The sequence below is a fragment of the Scyliorhinus torazame genome, chromosome 16 (genome assembly GCF_047496885.1).
Source record: "Scyliorhinus torazame isolate Kashiwa2021f chromosome 16, sScyTor2.1, whole genome shotgun sequence".
Lineage (NCBI taxonomy): Eukaryota > Metazoa > Chordata > Chondrichthyes > Carcharhiniformes > Scyliorhinidae > Scyliorhinus > Scyliorhinus torazame.
The window spans coordinates 151338730-151358269 of record NC_092722.1 but is presented as its reverse complement, the minus strand read 5'-3'; the positions used below and the strand labels follow the sequence as shown (position 1 = coordinate 151358269).

Here is a 19540-nt window from a genome sequence, read left to right as displayed (position 1 = left end):
CTCCATAACCACTCACGCAGTATCAACCATTGCCAGATTTCAGGTGACATTTGGAAATGGCAAAAAAGATTCTCACAATCTAATACGGCTCTCACACCTAAACATTTGCTCGGGAAAATAACTGCAATTTATGAAACACATTCAAACTTTAAATCTCCTCAAGTGGTTAATCTCTTACAAAAACAAACACAGTTCTGTTCAGGCCACCATATCAAAGAAAACTTATCATTTAATAGGCTCTTTAAACTGTTTATCAAACTGTTAACTCAGAACCTGCTGCTGTAATCAATGTATATTTGGAAACTCAGCCAATCATTCATAATGACAATATTTAGCCCTTGGGGAAATGTTAAAACAATTCAATTGAAACTGCATGACTCACTGATTCTTTTTGTAACCTATACCAAATGAGCTGCTAATCTAAGCAGTCCAGCAGAGATTTGTTTTCAACTATCACTGATTTCAGCCTGTTATTTTCATGTTTAAAGGGTGGGGGATGTAAAAATCTTTAATTATGACACTATAAACAGACCTTTCCCATCCTTCATGAGTGTTTATGTCTACTGCATTAATTTGTGACTCTCACACAATGGGTTAAGGGCTAATTGAACCATCCACAATGGGTTCTGTTTGAATTCAGCACTAAATTCAAATAGACCTGCTGAGTTTGGTTCGGCGATTCGAAACCCTTGCTCTTACCAAACTGCACACCAATCCAATCCACAGGCTCCAAATTTTACTCCAAGCACATAAATAATGGCGAAATTCTTCATTTGGGAGACTAAGGGCTGGATTCACCAATTTTTTTTTAATAAACATTTTATTGAGATATCTTTGGTTTTACAACAACAAAATAAACAATGTAAATGAATTTATAAACATAGTGCAAAAGCCGTCTTCCTACCTTACATATCCCACCTTTATTTACCCCCTACTCTAAACTAAGCTAACCCCCGAACCCCCCTCCTTCTGCTGACGATTAAGTTTCCGCAAAGAAATCGCCGAATGGTTGCCACCTTTGGGCGAACCTAACATTGACCCTCTCAAGGCAAACTTGATTTTCTCCAAACAGAGATGTCAGATAGTCCGTTCTCTGACTTCTGGGGCTTTGAGTCCCTCCAAGCTAATAATATCCATCTCCGGGCTACCATGGAAGCGAAGGCCAGAATGTCTGCCTCTATCTCCTCCTGGATTCCCGGATCTTCCGACACCCCGAAAATCGCCACCTCCGGACTCGGTGCCACCCTTGTTTTCAACACTGTGGACGTGACTTCTGCAAACCCCTGCCAAAATCCCCTAAGCTTTGGGCATGTCCAGAACATGTGGACATGGTTCGCTGGCCCTCCCGCACACCTCGAGCTCCTATCCTCTACCCCAAAGACCCTGCTCATCCGGGCCACTGTCATGTGAGCCCGGTGAACGACCTTGAATTGTCTCAGGCTGAGCCTGGCACATGTTGTGGACGCATTGACTCTACTCAACGCATCCACCCATAGACCATCCTCAATCTCTCCTCCCAACTCCTCCTCCCACTTGCGCTTCAGCTCCTCCGTCTGCGTCCCCTCTGATCCCATGAGTTCCACGTTCCTTGTAGATGTCGGAGACCTTCCCTTCTCCCACCCACACTCTAGAAACGACCCTATCCCGTATCCCCCTTGGTAGCAGGAGCAGGAAGGTTGACACCTGCCTCCGTAGGATGTCTTGCACCTGCAGGTACCTAAATTCATTTCCCCTCACTAATCCAAATTTCTCCTCCAGCTCCCTCAGGCTAGGAAAGCTCCCCTCTATAAATATATCCCCCATCCTCTCAATCCCTGCTCTCTGCCATCCCCAAAACCCCCATCCATCCTTCCCGGGGCAAAGCGGTGATTATTACAGATTGGAGACCAGACCATGCTCGCTCCGCTCCCACATGTCTCCTCCATTGCCCCCAGACTCTCGGGGCCGCCCCATCACGGGGCTGGTTGAGTACCTTGCCGGCAGGAACGGCAGAGGTGCAGTTACCAACGCCCTCAAGCTGGTGCCCTTACATGAAGCCGCCTCCATACGCTCCCATGCCGACCCTTCCCCCACCACCCATTTCTTAATCATGGCTATATTTGCCGCCCAATAGTAATTACTGAAGTTTGGCAGCGCCAGCCCGCTCTCTCCCTGACTCCGCTCAAGCATCTCCTTTTTTACTCGCGGGGTCTTGTCCGGCCATGCAAAGCCAGTGATCAGTTTGTTGACCCGTTTAAAACAGGAGCGCGGAATAAAGATGGGGAGACACTGAAACACAAACAGGAATCTCGGGAGGACCATCATCTTCACCGTCTGCACCCTCCCAGCCAGTGACAACGGGAGCGCATCCCACCTCCGAAAATCGTCCTTCATTTTCTCCACTAGTCGGGCCAGATTTAATTTGTGCAGCCGTTCCCATTCCCGCGCCACTTGGATGTCTAGATACCAAAATCTTCCCCCTACCACTCTGAACGGTAGTCCCCCCAGTCGCCTCTCCTGTCCCCTTGCCGGGACCGCAAACATCTCACTTTTCCCCATATTTAGTTTATACTCCGAAAACCGGCCAAATTCCCCCAGAATCCTCATGATTCCTTCAATTCCCTCTGCTGGGTCCAATACATACAGGAGCAGATTATCTGCATAAAGCTAGACTCTGTGTTCCACTCCCCCCCGGACCAGCTCCTTAAAGCTATCAGAGCAATTGCCAACGGCTCTATGGTTAACGCGAACTACAGTGGGGAGAGGGGGCATCCCTGTCTTGTCCCCCGATGCAGCCTAAAATAGTCCGATGTTGTCCAATTCGTCCGCATGCTTGCCACAGGAGCCTGATACAGCAACCTGACCCAGTCAATAAAGCCCCGCCCAAATTCGAACCGTCCCAGTTCTTCCCACAGATATTCCCATTCTACTTGATCAAAAGCTTTCTCTGCGACCACTACCTCCACCTCCATACCTTCCGGGGGCATCATGATCACGTTTAACAACCTTCTTACATTGGCTTTCCCTTAACAAACTCCGCCTGGTCCTCCCCAATAACGTCCGGCACGCAGTCCTCAATTCCAGAGGACGAGATTTTGGCCAGCAGTTTGGCGTCCACATTCAATAGGGATATCGGCCTATAGGACCCACACAGCTCCGGGTTCTTGTCCCGCTTCAAGGTCAGCAAAATCGTGGCCTGTCACATCGTCGGGGAAGCACCCCACGCTCCCTTGCCTCATTGAACATCCTCATCAACACCGGCCCCAATATCCCAGAGACTTTTTATAGAACTCCACTGGGTACCTGTCCGGCCCCGGGGCCTTACCTGACTGGATTCTCCGATTTTGAGGCTATGTCCGGAGCATGTGTCTTACGACCAAAACTTCGGCGTCGCCCCCACACTGATGCTTCGCCCATTGGGGGTCTAGCAGCCGCGCCACGTGAAGCCCCTTACCTGCAGATACGGAAGGAGAATTGCCGGGTCCATGGCCGCGCATGTGGACGGCGGCGACCTGCAGCGGTCGCGCCATACAACATTGCACTGGCCGCGCGCGGACCTGGCCTGCCAGATAGTGTCCCCCTATAACCCCCCTCGCCATCCGGACCACCCCCCACCAGTCCCCCAGCCCATGCCGAAGCCCCCCGGCCCAGCGGAATGGCTCAGCCCCCCGACTGTGGCGGCGCTGGACACAGAGCGCAGCGGCCACGCAAGGTCCCCGAAGACTGTGAGCACACATGTCCCACGCCGTTGGGAAGTCGGCAAATCAGGTGACGTCCTGAGGCCGTCCCAACGGCATGCGATGTACTCAGCGAAGGCGCTGTTTTTCAGGGGGCAGGACATCTGGAAAACAACGGCGCCCCCGATTTCGGCATCGGCAATAGGAGAATCCAGCCCTAAGTGTGATGCCGGGGGTGAATTTCATGTGGTTTGCGTTACAGCGCTCCATTTACCACATACCCACTGCAGCCACCAGGATGGCTCAGAGAAGACCTGCCCCGCCCCCCCCCTCCGTGGTAAGGAGTCCAAGATGGAGTCACAGCTCCAGTGAGGAGCGGAAGGCCGTAGACTGAAGCCTGCCCTCCTGAACAATGCCTAGGAGGTGGTGGCAGAGGCACTCAGCACTGCCAGTCTCACCAGAAGAAGGCAGCTGGTGATCCTGAGTGGTGGGAGTCACTGGTGAGGCCTCTGCCCTGAGAGTGGCAAAGAAGCAGGAAGGGTTCTGTAGACCGCAGTGCAAGTGTCCTCTGGTTGGGGTAAGCTCTGCTGCTCCCCTGCTTCCTCTGCAGTGGGGCAGCGCTTCTGAGGAGTGGCAACACCTGGTGGGCTCTTGATTGAGCTTGGCCCTTGATGATACAGCTGAGCTATGAGGATGTTCAGATTGGCGGCCTGGGTGGGCTCCAGATGGCCACAGGCAGCACTCAGCAGGGTGAACAGTCAAGAGACCGTAAGTAGGACCAAAGATGTGCATTTAAAAGACGGACTGCAGCAATAGAGGGCTAAGCCAGGCCACCCCAATCCCGAGGAGGACGCCCCAAGGCCACGGACTTGGAACCAAGTCCCTAGCCGTTCCTGCACCCGGTCCAGGCAGCCATCCCCCAGTAAGTCTGACAGTTTTCAACTATTTTTCAGTATTTTATAAGTCTCACGCTCCCCCTCCGAAGCCATGACGCCCAGTCCAAATTTGTGAATACTTGTAGTAATTCATACCCACGTGACCTCTGCCTGAGATAGGTGGAGCACCACGGAAGGGTGGAGCATACTGTGTCCAACCCTCTAATCACATTTAAATATATGCAAATGTTGGCTTCTCAATACTGCCGCTGGTGCAGGGCGCAAACCTCATTATCGGCACCAGTGATGGACTGGAGTATGGCGGCCAAATCTTTGCCGGGTGCGGACATCGATTTTGGCCGGACACCCAAATCTCCGCCCGATCGCGGTTGACGTTTGCCGTGTCATGAGGCAGAGAATTCCGCCCAATAAAATCTATTTCACTTGCACCAAATAGGAGTTCTATTGACAGTAACTGCTGCATATTATCACAGCAGGTGCACAGGAAGTACAAAGCAGACATGCATATAACAAATCTTCAGCTGTCTTTCAACACCTTGAGCTTCATAAATTAAGCAATTTTGAAAATTAGTTGCAACTCCCCAGTGAAACATGGAACCACATATAAAACAAAAGTCCAAATAAAAAACAAACTTTATTAAAAAGAAGTCTGACCACTTCAATTCCCAGTCCGATTAATTCAAAATCAGATCTGCGTTGTTTTAGTAGGGCAGAATGTGAAGTTCAAGGCGGACAGGTCTTCAGTGGGGAGCGAAAATAAGTACAGACCATTGTGCATCTTGGAGTAGGTCAATTCCTTGCTCTTTTGACCTCAAGCTATCTGTGGCCAAATAACCCATTTAAACTAAAGATTCCACAAACAGATTTTTAGTTAGGAAAGTGACAAAAATCAGGGTTAATGGTGATCAACTTAGCACATGCACCCAAAGCAGAAATGGCCCCATTCCAATATAGGCATTGTAAATTGAAAAGGGTTTAATTCATACCTGAGACCAGAACAAGTGCTGAGGCTGACAGTAGATTGAGAATATCCTTGCACATGACCATGGTAGTAGCAGTGACCCTTAAAGGAAAATATTACATAACATGAACTGTATTTTTTTCTCATGCAAGTGTTTCAACATTTCAATGATGACGTGCAATGCTATTGTGAATGCTTATTAAACTGCAAACAATATATTTTAAAGCATAGAAATAGCAGTTGTTGTTTGACCACATTATAGGATCCTTCAGTTCTAACAATTCTGAAAACCTCCTTCAATGCTGATCTCAATTTGCTAGACAAAATATATTCCATTGAAAATTGAGATGCTCAGTAAAGTAAAAAATATTCTGCGTTTGTGATCAGTTTTAAAATAATAAATTATGATATTTAACACCTGTTAGACAAAGTTTCACAGGTCCACAGGAACACTGCACATGTTTTAATTGTATGAAACATATTTTAAACATCACCTGAAGTTCTCTGCCTTACTGATTATAAAATAAAGAGCACTCATTTTTTAAAAAGAAAAAAATGAATCCTATACCATCCACAGAAAGTACCTCACGTTCGAAGTAGGCCATTTGCCAAGGATTCATCTGCAATGAGTTAAGGTGAACAGGAATTTCCCATTCCCTCATAATGAATACTCTTGAATGGCAGATTATAACTGACCGTTGAAATGCTGTCTTTCAGTAACTGTATTCCACACTTTGGCATTATCAGCTATTATACTGTTCCCATCCGATCACAATTGTAAATGGTCTGCAAAAGATCCGTTTAGCTCAGAGTGCAAAGAGATGTAAATGTGCATGAAGAGGGCAGGGAAAGAGATTTTGTCCTGGGTTTTCACCAAGCCTGACTGACTCAGGAGTCTTTTAGAGATGGCAGGCCGGACCCATTTCTGGTATTCCCGCCTCCAATCCGATTTCCGGATATTTTTGCCTGTATGGGATAAAGGGTGCAGGTAGCCTGCCTGTACACTGCACGCCCATCTTTGCTGGTTCCATTGCTGAGGTTGGCTGTTTAAATCCTTCCTGCAATTTTTGTGAAGTCAGCCTCCTTATGTAAATAGGCGTGATTTACTGCCTCTGAGAAGAAATGTGAACTATGGAGAAACCCTTGTCACAAGTAGGGAGGCTTTGACAGGTTTTGAAATACAAAATAATGCTCATTCAGTTCCAATAGTTAGTTGCTATATTGTGTTAGCTGTGTTTTACTGAAGTGATTGATAATGGGTTCTGTCCTGCAAAGGTAGGTTGACTATTACATTGATCAAGTGTTGAAATGCATTTGAGTACTTTTCCCAATGGGAAAATGTTTGGATACATTCAAAACTGAAGAAAACACTGCTCGGGGCTTGGGATCTCTAATGGAATGATCTAACATGATTTCAATGCCCATAGCATTTTCAAATTGAAAAATAAAACCTTCAGCAGCTTTCACTTAGAGGAAAAATAAACACTACCTGCTTCTGGACTGCTTTGATTGACAGGACAACTGGTGGAGCTCAAATAAAATAGCTATTGGGTTTTTCAGTTTCAGTAGACTCCATTGATTACATTTCCCAGGATTTGTTTGTGCAGCTGAGGCCATTGGCTAGGTTACAAAAGCTCCAAAATCGCCTATCTCAGCACAGGATATGTTCACATTTGATTGACAGTTTTAAGAAGTTATTAAAAGATTATCTGTCTTTGGTATGGCGAGTGAAATAGATGTTAACTTGAGGGGATTAACATTTTGAATGGGTTTTCTGTAGGAGAACTTTTTGTCTATGAAGTATGATTGAGCTACAACTGTATTAGATTGTCAGAAGTTAATGATTTCAATTCCATTTCAAAGGCATGACCCTGAGAGTCTGTTCAGAGTGGGTATCAGGTGAATGGCTGTAGAAGATACATGGGGGGAATTGAGGAGGCATTGAGGGAGAATAAACAGATGAGGGAGCATTGGGGTGGGCATTTGAAACATGAGGGACCATGGAGGGGGCATGGGATCATTTGAGGACTTAAAGCAGGTATGGGACTATGAGGGAGCATGGGGAATATAAGGGGGCACGTGGGTGGAGGGGATGAGGGCTTGAGAATCTGACAGTTATCATTAAAAATGAATGAATGTCCCAGTAAACGAAGATGGGTGTTCTGGCCTGTCGGCCTCTCTATCTGCCTACCTCTTTTGCTGCCTTGGCCCAGCCTCTGGAGGTGTCAGGCCCGAGTCCATCCAACCCCCTGCTTTCCAACAGGAAGAGGCGGGCGGGGCTTTTTTTTAAAGGAGATGGATCTTCCGGGTCAGGAAGTTTCCACTAGCTGGCATCAAAATAAGGTGGTGCAGATCTTGTACATACAGTTTCTGGCAGTGAGCTGAATGCTGTTATCCTATTCCTACCCTCTTATTTTCTCAAAACATCACTCCAAATGACTAATGAAGATGGACTTGCTTTGAACTATTTGCTTAAGAAAAATCCTTGCTAATGATGTATGCTGTACTATCCGCCTTACTAAGTAAACTGAAGCTGCTTGATAAAACTTTCAGTGGGTGAAATTGGTCCATGCCGTAGCAGGAAATGGGCTTGTAACAATTTCTCATCGTGTCTGATCTTCTTTCCAATGAAGTTCACAGCATTCAGTTTAAGAGAAATCAGGGAGGGGTAATAAATGCTGGCGCAGCCAATGGTGCCCCTATCCCCTGACTGAATAGGACGAGAGTTCAAACTCTTTTCAGAGACCCATTTCCGAATCTCACTGTCAATGTTAATTAGTTTGAATTTAAAAACCTTGGCAAAATGTTACAAATCAAAAGGAAAGAAAACTGGCATGGTGTTTAACAGGCTGCCAATTTGAGAGAAACCCATTTCCCACTGCTGGGGTGGACCAATTTCACCTCCCTAAAGTCTGGTCTTGTTGATTCATGTGACAGGCTTTTCAGCAGCAAATGGATCTGTTCCTTAGTACTTTCATACAAAACATATTTTTAATTGAAATGTTCAATTAATTTCTCCTCCCATAACTTTACAACAAATCCCTTTCTACCAAAAGATACTCATAAAACTGTTCCACATAGCATCCAGGAGAACTTTATCTGTGACGTTCCATTTTGTCTCGGTTGCTTCAGACAGTGAGTAGCTGAACCAACTAAATTGGCAGCTTCCAGTTTAATTATTCATCTGTGGTGAATTAGATGTTTCAGCAAATGAACACTAAGGAAGAACCTTTTTAAAATAGTTTTCCAATTAAGGGGCAATTTAGTGTGGCCAATCCACTTACCCTGCACATCTTTAGGTTGTGGGGGTGAGACCCACGTAGACACGGGGAGCATGTGCAAATTCCACATGACCAGTGACCCGGGACCGGTATCGAACCCGGGTTCTGGGCGCCGTGATGCAGCAGTGTTAACCACTGTATCACCGTGCCGCCGGGACAACAAGGAAGAAACAATTGCTCCAAAGCCCCCAGGTTTCAGAAGATGCTAATCAGCCGGTCTGTCTTGATTTGATTGCTATTCGATGCTCCTTGCTGGAAATACACAAGTGGACACTGGGTGGAGATATCGTCCTGAATTTCCAGTGGACATTGGGTGAAGGTATAGTTCTGAATTTCCATTTTCGATGCGGGTAGCAGGAGTGGAGAAACCTTCTGGCTTGGGCTGACCAACTTGGGACAAGGTGTCCACAAAGGTGAGATCTTCATTGCTGTGTGGTGGGTGCAGGCTAGTGTTGGGTCAGCTAACCTACGAAACAGGTCGGAGGCAGCCACAAGTGCCAAGGTGCATTGTTTATAAGGCCCGCCTTGGTGCTGTGAGCATGGTTCCAGTTAAAATAAAAACATAAGGGCCTCCAGCCTCAAACCCCTCAGACACTCCATACACCATCCATGCCACAGTATGTCCTCCATCCACCCCATGACCTCTCATCCCCCCTTATGTCAACCTATGCCCCTCCACTCATCCCTAATGGTCCCTCATACCCAAATGCCAAGCTGTAGCATTTCCATGCCCATTGGTACACTAAATACTGCATAGAACCAATCAACCCTATAGTGACAGTAGGATGAGTAAAAACAATGCTTTGAAAAAGTAATTCATTCAAAACTTTCTACTGTTAAACAAAAATAATTTCAATACAAGGCAATAAAAGTGTCAATCAGGTCGATCCTTTAAAGTATCAACAACAAAAACCCCAAGCTCTTGAAACCAGTTAATCTTGTGTCAATAAATATTGAAACTGATGCAGAGATCAAAGAGCCTGAGCTGTATATTCCCTGGGGTGCAGCTGTTTCAACAGGCTTAAAGGATGTCTGGGCTCTCAGTCAAGCCTCATTGACTCATCCCGGCTCAGTGAAAATTCAACCCATATGATCAGTCACAGCTTTGATGCTCATATCGTAGACTTTCTACAGTGCAGAAGGAGGCCGTTTGGCCCAATGAGTCTGCACCGACCCTCCGAAAGAGCATCCTACCTAGGCCCAATCCACTGTCCTCTCCCCATAACACCACCTAACCTTGGACACTATAAGGCAATTTAGCATAGCCAATTCACCTAATCTGCACATCTTTGGACTGTGGGAGTAAAATGGAGCACCCGGAGGAAATGTAGGCACAGGGAGAATGTGCAAACTCCACACAGACAATGAACCAAGGTCGGAATCAAGCCTGAGTCCCTGACGCCCTGTCCATTTTCAGGCTGGCACTTTCTATCTAAGATCACACATGAGAAATATTACTTAGGCAGTTTAGTGAAGGTGCCTGATGTTCACTGCCACTGCAGAACAGCCAACTCCTTCATCTATCCCTACAAGGGACAGCAATAAGCCTTCACTAGAAGGGACGTGTGTCATGTGATCCAGTTTTAGTGAGCCTCTGAATCTCATTCTAGTCCAATTCCCATTATAGACAGCAACCAAGCCCTGTCTATACATGCAGCAACTATTAGTCATTGCATCCATTGCCATGGAGGATTTCCAGAAAGATCTGCTGGACAAGCCCAAATTGTAGAATCCTGAAGAACTATGCAAGGATGAACATAAGTATGAAGCTTTCTTTGCAGGTTGACAAAGCTTACAACTCCTAAGTACAACCCCAATTGTTGAAATAATTACTATAACACCCAAACTTAGAAAGACATGTGAAAGGTATGGCCTTCTGCATGCACCAAAGACAAGACCAGCTTTCCAGAAATTCGACAAGGCATGTGGTAGAAAGGAACATTGGCAAAGACAGTGCACAAGAGCAAAGGCACTGATCTAAACAGACTGTACACGTGGGGTACATACAAGCAATAAGAATGACAATCGGGTATCCCATCAGAAACATGTACATGAGGTGACTGAGAAACCAGAAAATGACGCTGATGTACACAAAAAGACAAAAGAGTGATAAGCACACCATCAATCCAGTGGAAAATATAGACACTGCCACACCACCCAAAGCATTTGCCAAGATCCAAAACATCTGCTCTTAGAAAGTTAGTGAGTATTGATTATTGACCAAGATTGGCACAGGTCCAATGACAACATAATCCCTCTGCAAATTCTAAAAGACATGTACTCACAGACATGGAAGGCCATGCTAAAGCCTACTACTGTGTACAATGGTTCGCTATTTCCATGTTCAGGGTCCATACTCCTGGAATACAGTATAAGTTTACAAGTACAAGGGGCTGGTTTAGCACAGGGCTAAATCACTGGCTTTGAATGTAGACCAAGGCAGGCCAGCAGCATGGTTCAATTTCTGTACCAGCCTCCCCGAACAGGCGCCGGAATGTGGCGACTAGGGGCTTTTCACAGTAACTTCATTGGAAGCCTACTTGTGACAATAAGCGATTTTCATTTCATCAATCCTCCTGGGTGCCACAGATGTTCTATATCGTGGAGACTAAAGGCCCAGTGATCATAGTTTTACTGGCATGCTATGACCTTGTATTGGTGACAGCCCATGGAATCAGTCAGATCTCAAACAGCAGCTCAACCTCAGAAACTACCCCTATTGCCTCAGTTCATGTTGAGAATGTTTCGACAAAATTAGCGGTTTCAAGAGAGCTGTGACATTACACTTGCAGGAGAATGCAAGTCTGGGTCAATGTTCTGTTACATATGAGAAACGCAAATGCCAGCAGCTACAAGAAGTAACGGCGAAAGATTCTACACGACAGAAACTGTGGCAAACTATCAGTGAAGGATCGCCTGACTCAACTCAATATGTCCACGAACACATGAGACCATTTCAGTCTGACCAGGAGATTCTAGGCATCTCCCAGGGAGTCATTTCTAAAGACAGGCAGGTCATCACACTAAAATCTTTGCAACCTGTTATTGTTCAACAACTTCATCACTCACACATGGGCATAGATCAGATGAGAATACTCAAAAGAGAGGCAGTCTATTGGCAGAGTATGAACAATGACATTGAAGTCATTGTGAGGAAGTGCAAAGCATGCCAAGAACATATGTCAAGTCAACACAAAGCACCACTGATTCCGCATGAAGTTCCGACTCAACTTTGGGCCAAAATTGCATCCAACCTCTTTCATAGCCATGGCACTGACTTCATCATCATCGCTAACTACTTTGTCAAGTAACACATTTTTCAACAATTGCACAATATGTCATGCACAATTTTTGTGCACACCCTCAGTGCTATTTTCAGTTTATCGCATGTCTCGAGAGGGGTCATTACGGATAACAGTCCACAACTTATTGGTAAGCATTTCAGAATATGTGTCAGAAGTGGAAGTATCACATTACTTCTTCCTTTAATTAACCTAGATCTAACGAATGAATAATTTGCACTATGAAATTCCTAACTCTCAAATATAGACAGACCAAGCACGATCCACACATTGCAAAGTTACATCTAAGGAAGGGGCTCAGTTCAACTCAATTGGCTGGACGGCTGGCTCATGAGTCAGAGCACTGCCAACTGGTGGGTTCAATTCCTGTACTGGCTGAAGATATTCATGAATATCTTCCCGACCTTGCCCCTCGCCTAAGGTGTGGTGATCCTCAGGTTTAAATCACCACTAGTCAGCTCTCAAAGGGGAGAACAGCTCATGGTCCTCTGAGGCTGTGGCAACATTTATATTTCGGGGGTTGGTTGGCTCAGTTGGCTGGACGGCTGGTTCGTGATGCGGGTTCAATTCCCATGCAGGCTGAGGTTATTCATGAAGGCCTGCCTTCTCAAAAGTCCAGTGTATGGTTGCTAATCCATGTTGCTGGTGCTACTGTTGGCCTCAATACCCTGGATTAGAGAGGAGAAAATCACTCAAGGATCTCATTACCCAGGAACTCTTGCTGGAATTGCATTTTTGGCCTGTCAGAAGAGGATGGGGCCAGACTTCATTTGAGGTGGGGACCCTCAGGCTAAATCACCACCACTCAGCTCTCTTTCAAAGGGGAGAGTAGCCTATGGTCCTCTGGAACTGTGGCGACATTTACATTTACATCTGAGAGCGACACCTTTAAGTGTAACTATTCCATCACCAGCAGAGAATTATGGGCTGGATTCTCCGCCGTCGGGATGCTCCATTTTGCCGGCAGCCCGGGGGTTTCCCGAAGGCGTGGGCTGCCCCACAATGGGAAACTCCATTGACCAGCGGGCGAAACAGAGCATCCTGCGGGCGTACTGAACCAGAAAGCTGGCGTGGCGGGGCGGGGAATCTAGCCCTATGTTTGGCAGACCAGTGCATACCAATTTACCTACTCTTACCCGCTATACTCCCAGAAACTGTAAATGAAGAGGACCAATGTGCACAATCAAAATAGGGTACAGAATTGCCAAATTTACAGTTGAGACAACAAGTTCACATCCAGGATCCCACAGAAGGTACACGGCAACTTGTCGAGGTGACAAAGATTTGTTCGGAACCAGGGTCCTATGAAGTCATTACACATAAAGGTGCAATGGTGAGGCATAACTGAGGACGAAGCAGATCCCTTCCAGCTCCTCAACCACCATACAACCATAATCCATCTAGGGCAAGATCCAAAATGCAACCAAGATCAACATTCAAGGTCACAGCGAGCAATTAAAGAAACTTCCAGACAAGCTTATCATTATAATGAAATGAAAATCGCTTATTGTCACAAGTAGGCTTCAATGAAGTTACTATGAAAAGCCCCTAGTCGCCACATTCCAGCGCCTGTTCGGGGAGGCTGTTACTGGATATAAGATTATAAGATTACCTCTACGCTTTAGAGATTCATAGGCTCACCAGGCCTATACACTTATGTAATGGTAACTAAACATGAACATGTATTGTAAATGGTTACACTTTTTTGAAAAGGCAGGGGGAGTTAAAGGGAAAGGGGGATGTTGTAATTTGTCTTTAAGGGATAGCAGCATGCCATCACTAGAAAGGAAGTGTGTCATGTGATCCAGTCTCCACTTCATGTTGGCCTGTGAGCTTCAAGCTTTCTAATTATGTATATATCTTTTTATGTGCCTAGTCTAAATAAATGAACCCACAACATGTTTATTCAATCCCATAAGAGATATTGGTGCTTTTATATCATCTTAAAATGTGACAGGTGTGATCCTTGCGTGACATGTACCTAATTTAAAATACACTTTCCAATGTCAAGATTTACACACACACTGAAAGAATGGAGCAGTTATGGTAATATTGAAGTGTACAGATTACAATAACCAATGGAGTAACAGATGAAATCTAGATAGCACTACCAATGAGAGTTCACACAATAAACTTCAGAATATTCAGTGGCCACTAAGTGTTAAATGATTATCACATTTAATTACCTAATTTAACAACCTGTTCAGGGTATTCTGTCGCTGTTCTTACTTTACAACAATATGCTTCTTTCACATGTAAGTTATTGTATCACAGTGTACTGGCTTGCAATGTAGAACAATGCCAGCAGCGCGGATTCAATTCCCGTACCGGCCTCCCCGAACAGGCGCCAGAATGTGGCGACTAGGGGCTTTTCACAGTAACTTCATTGAAGCCTACTTGTGACAATAAGCGATTATATGGGGCTGGTTTAGCACAGTGGGCTAAACAGCTGGCTTGTAATGCAGAACAATGCCAGCAGCGCGGGTTCAATTCCCGTACTGGCCTTCCCGAACAGGTGCCGGAATGTGGCGACTAGGGGCTTTTCATAGTAACTTCATTGAAGCCTACTTGTGGCAATAAGCTATTATTATTATTTTCTGCAAATATTACGGGAATTATTAGCTTCAGTTAAGCTGCAGAAGCGAACCAGATTCATAAAATGGAAAGTAAGCAAAACAGTGCTGTGAAATTCAATTAGGTTATGTGTTTGTCATTGACACTGCACCTGAACAAACAATTCCAGCAATCATAGACGAAAGCTTTTACTATCTTAGATCGAAAATATTTTAGGCCTGAGCCTTCCCTTTCCTTTTATTCTTGCATTGCATTTTATTCAGTATCTGTTCTCTTCTGTCAAATTTTGTTACACAGCTATGTCACTGTTCAGTTTCACCTCACAGCAGGTGGATGGCTCCAAACATGATGTGCATTTCCTCATTAATCCTTGTCTTCCTTCAAACTTGCGTACATGGGGTCATCATGGTGCATATGTGTCGTGCTTCTAATTACATCTGGTGACAATCCTATGACACCATGTACTAATCATGATTTGGAGGAACTTGCATCAAACAACAAGTCAATAGAGAGATGGTTTTACACTGCTACTGGTGTAGTTGGTTTTATTGGAGAGGGTGAGCAAGAATGTAGGATGGGTAACAAATCATAGAATCCGTACTGTGCAGAAGGAGGACACTCGGCCCGTCGAGCCTTCACTGACCCTCTAAAAGAGTACCCCACCTGGGCCCACTCCCCTGCCCTATCCCTGTAACTCCATTTAATCTCGGACACTAAGGGACAATTTAGAATGCCCAATCCACTTAACCTAAATACTTATTGGTGATGTCCACATCACATAAGAATAAAAAAATCCTATTTCAGGATTATTAAGCCAGGATGTTCCTTATTTATTAGAGAGTTGCAGAAGATATCTTTCAAACTACATACAAGGAGTCAAGAAAATTTGGAGCTGGTTTGAATGAGAAGGCTGAGTCATTGACCTGGATATTGGTCAGAAGGACAGGCACTCATTGCATGGGTACACAGAGAAAAGGGACAAAGAGGTACAGGGGCAATGATCGGTCAGTCATCCATCGTAGGCTGTGGACAAAAGTTGGTGTACTGAGGCTAAGCTCATTCATTTAGCCTAAATCTGGTTAGGGCCAGAAGGCTGACCTGGAATAGGAAGGTACGGCTGGGGCGTATCTGTGATTTTTCCTTTATTCTTCTTGGATTTTGTGAGTTAGTTTAATCAAGGTTAGTTTTGACTATCTCGCTTACTCTAATTAAATTAAACTTTTCAATTGTCGTGGCTGGACGTATTGCACAAGGTATTTCAGTCTGCCTTCAGGTTTGAACCAGCGCACCTGAGAGCGTGGCTCAGATAACAAGGGAATCTTATTTTTATCACCCTTGGATAACTGGGGGCATTCGAACACGAGATGCTCAGATTACTTATGGATCTAAATCTAGTGTCAGAGTCAATGCTTATTGTGGGGGAGAGGAGGAAGGGTGAAGAAATAATTTAACAACGCAAAGAAAAAATATCCATATACACACTTAACTTAAAGCAAATTCTGATTGCCTTTTAGTAATCATGTCATTGGTATTGAAGAGGAAATTACTATCAGGAAGTCAGGAAATGACCGCAAAGAAGAACTATCAAAAGAGACACAGCAGCAGTAATAATGAGAGCCACTGAAGAATGAAACATGGATTAACTCGCTCAGCCCTTGGGTCTGAACAATTTTATTCTTTTAGTGTTGGTCTCCTGAAGAAATAAAAGAGTGAAAATATTCTTTTTGGCAATGTGATTTTATATTTGACCATAACATTTAATACATTAAAAATGCTTATACAATTTTATTTTAAACGCATGTTCAAAAATAGAGCAGGATTATAATTTTCTTTGGAATGTTCTCGTTTTCAATACACACTTATTCATCATTATGATTGTAACAAGTTAGGGCAGCACAGTGGCGCAATGGGTTAGCCCTGCTGCCTCACGGCGCCGAGGTCCCAGGTTCGATCCTGGCTCTGGGTCACTGTCTGTGTGGAGTTTGCACATTCTCCCTGTGTTTGCATGGGTTTCGCCCCCACAACCCAAAGAGGTGCAGGGTAGGTGGATTGGCCACACTAAATTGCCCCTTAATTGGAAAAAATGAATTGGGTACTCAAAATTTATTTTAAAAAAATTATTGTAACAAATTCATTTTAGCTTAAAAGGCAAGCAGGAAATTTGGAAACTGTAAAAAAAAAAAGAGTTGGCAGAATAGAGCTGTAGAGGAATAGGATGTAACTCCTTCCTTTTTCCTGCCCCACCCCTAAAATATGTTAGTGATCCTAACATAGCTAACCTGATACAATGGGACAGATTTTCAGGAAAATTCCAGACTCCGCAAACCCGACTCGGGAGAAAGTGCCTCGGGATGGTCAGAGTTTTGTTCGGGTGCGAATAGGTGCTAACTGGCATCGGGACTGCCGTCCCCAGAAACAGTGCGGAGGCAGCCACAGAGGCTGCTGGGTGCCAGGGCAGGCTGTTTAAAAAATGTAAAAACAAAGCAGTCCTCACACTTCATACACTCCCCGTGTCCAAGCACGATCCCAATGCCGGTTACCGCATTCCCTCACCCACTCCCCGTACTCCCTCATGCCCCCATTCCAACTTTGTGCCAATTCATGACACTTATCCCAATGGCCGTTTAAAGCCCCATGCCAATTTAGTGCCAACCGTATCAACCCCGCCCGCTCAGCCTTTCCGATTCCTCTCTTCCCTTTGCTGACCAACTATGGCCTGGTGCCAAAGGCATGCTTGCCTAACAGCCAGTCAGCATCTTAATATGGCTGGTTGCACCTGGAGACAGAAATGAAAAGTGTTAACATTAAATTTGGAAGGGCCTGCTCTTCTGGGTTTCCAGTCCCCGTACTCACTTCCCGAATCTAAGTTAATATCTAACCCAAGGTAGTCATCTTGTACCGGCCTCCCCAAACAGGCGCCAGAATGTGGCGACTAGGGGCTTCTCACAGTAACTTCATTGAAGCCTACTTGTGACATTAAGTGATTATTATTACTGTCATGCAGCTTAAGCAATTAGAATGCAACTTTAGCAGCTTAGATTCAGACTTCATTTTTCTTAAATTCCTTGGGAATTCTTGGCACTTATAAGAAGGTTAACTAAAGCTATGCCATGTAATAATGCTTTTACTGTCTTCCGTTCAATGTTCATCAGGACACCTCTGGCTCTATGTTTAAAAGCATCCTATATTAGTAAGATCTCATATTCTTAATTGAAAATACTTTCTCCTCGATTGCTCTCCTGGGATCTACACCATCAGCAAATCTTTATGCGAGTGCACTGTATAAATCTGTCTCCATGACGCATTCTCACAGAACCATCATTGTAAAGTTGCAATCTTGAGTCTGATGTGGCAAAGGGGAGATTGAGTTTTGTATAGCCCACAAAATGGGCAATACGAGAATCTTTGCCCAGAATCACTAAAAATATTTAGTTGGTAACAGAAAGATTCAGTTGCAAATCTAGGTCATTACTGGGGAACTGGATGATGTAATAACAAACTTGACTCACAACACTGGGTATGATCGCTAGAGCATTTCAAGCTACCTGGTTGGTCCTGCCAGTAGCATATGCTTGTCTCAAAGATTAAGCCATGCATGTCTAAGTACACACGGCCGGTACAGTGAAATTGTGAATGACTCATGTATAGAATAGATTAGTCAAAGATGGAAAGCCGGAGGAAGAAAGAGAAACCAGAAAAAAATTCTGGGAGTGGGCCAAAATTCCCAGTCAAGGAAAAGATTTTTTTTTTTGATTTCTCACTGAAAGTAAGGAGAAAGACAATAAGATATGAGGGAATAAATGTAACAATTGCGGAAAGAACGGTTAATGATGTTCAAATGCAGAGAATGGGCAATAAAGAGTAAAACAGCATTGGGGCAATGAAGGGTGTGCACCTGAGGAAGATCACAAAGGTAATGAAGAATGAGACCTTGGGAGCACTGAAATGTAGAAGAGCTTGGCAAGGATAGGAACAACGATCATCTTCTCAAATTCTGTAATGCACTTAAAATGGAAATGGCAAGATTAAAACATATTTTCCACATTTGACCACTCAATGTATTTGTGACCATTTCTTAAATATATTCCTCCTGGGGAAAGATGCAACTGTTGAGATTAATACATTTGAGGCAAAATTCAGGGTCACAAAATGACAGAACTGTAATAACGCAGGAGACCAAGCAGCCCACCGAATCTGCACCTGCTCTCCGAATGAACAATTCACCTCGAGCCATTCCCCCGCCTTCTCCCTCCAACCCTGCACAGTCTTCCTTTTCAGAGAACACTCTAATTCCCTTTTGAATGCCTCGATTGAATTTCCCTGCACCACACTCTCAGGCAGCGCATTCCAGAACTTTTTATTTAATTCATTCATGGGATGTGGCCATTGCTGGTTGGGCCAGCGTTTACTGCCTAACCCCGATTAACCTTGATCTGAGTGGCTTGCTGGGCCATTTCTGAGGGCATTTAAGAGTCAACCATATTGCTGTGGATCTGGAGTCACATGAAGGCCAGACCAGGTAAGGGTGGCATATTTCCTTCCCTCAAGGATATCAGTGAACCAGATGGAACATGTTGTAACAATCCGACTGATTCATTAATGCCCTTTGGGGAAGGAAATCTGCCGTCCTTACCTAGTATGGCCTACTTGTGACTCCAGACCCACAGAAATGTGGTCAATTCTTAAATGCCCTCTGAAATAGCACTGGGAAGCCACTCAGTTGTATTCAACCGCCAGAAAGAAAATAAAAAGATGATCACCCAGCAAACCCAGACCGATCAACCCTGTAAAATCTTCCTTACTAACATCTGTGCCAAAATTGGGAGAGCTGTCCCACAGCCTGACATACCTTAAAATATCCCAGACACCA

At 44.9% G+C, this 19540-nt stretch overlaps 1 protein-coding gene across 3 annotated transcripts in view; it reads right to left on the bottom strand.

Annotated features, from left to right (window-relative positions):
- LOC140393136 (disintegrin and metalloproteinase domain-containing protein 12-like) overlaps window positions 1–19540 on the bottom strand; it is a 597415-nt gene that overhangs the window by 203399 nt on the left and 374476 nt on the right. For all 3 annotated transcript variants that reach the window (XM_072479211.1, XM_072479210.1, XM_072479212.1), the window contains one exon: window positions 5539–5615. In XM_072479211.1, coding sequence (XP_072335312.1) covers window positions 5539–5615 — 77 coding nt within the window. The remainder of the gene's footprint in view (window positions 1–5538; window positions 5616–19540) is intronic.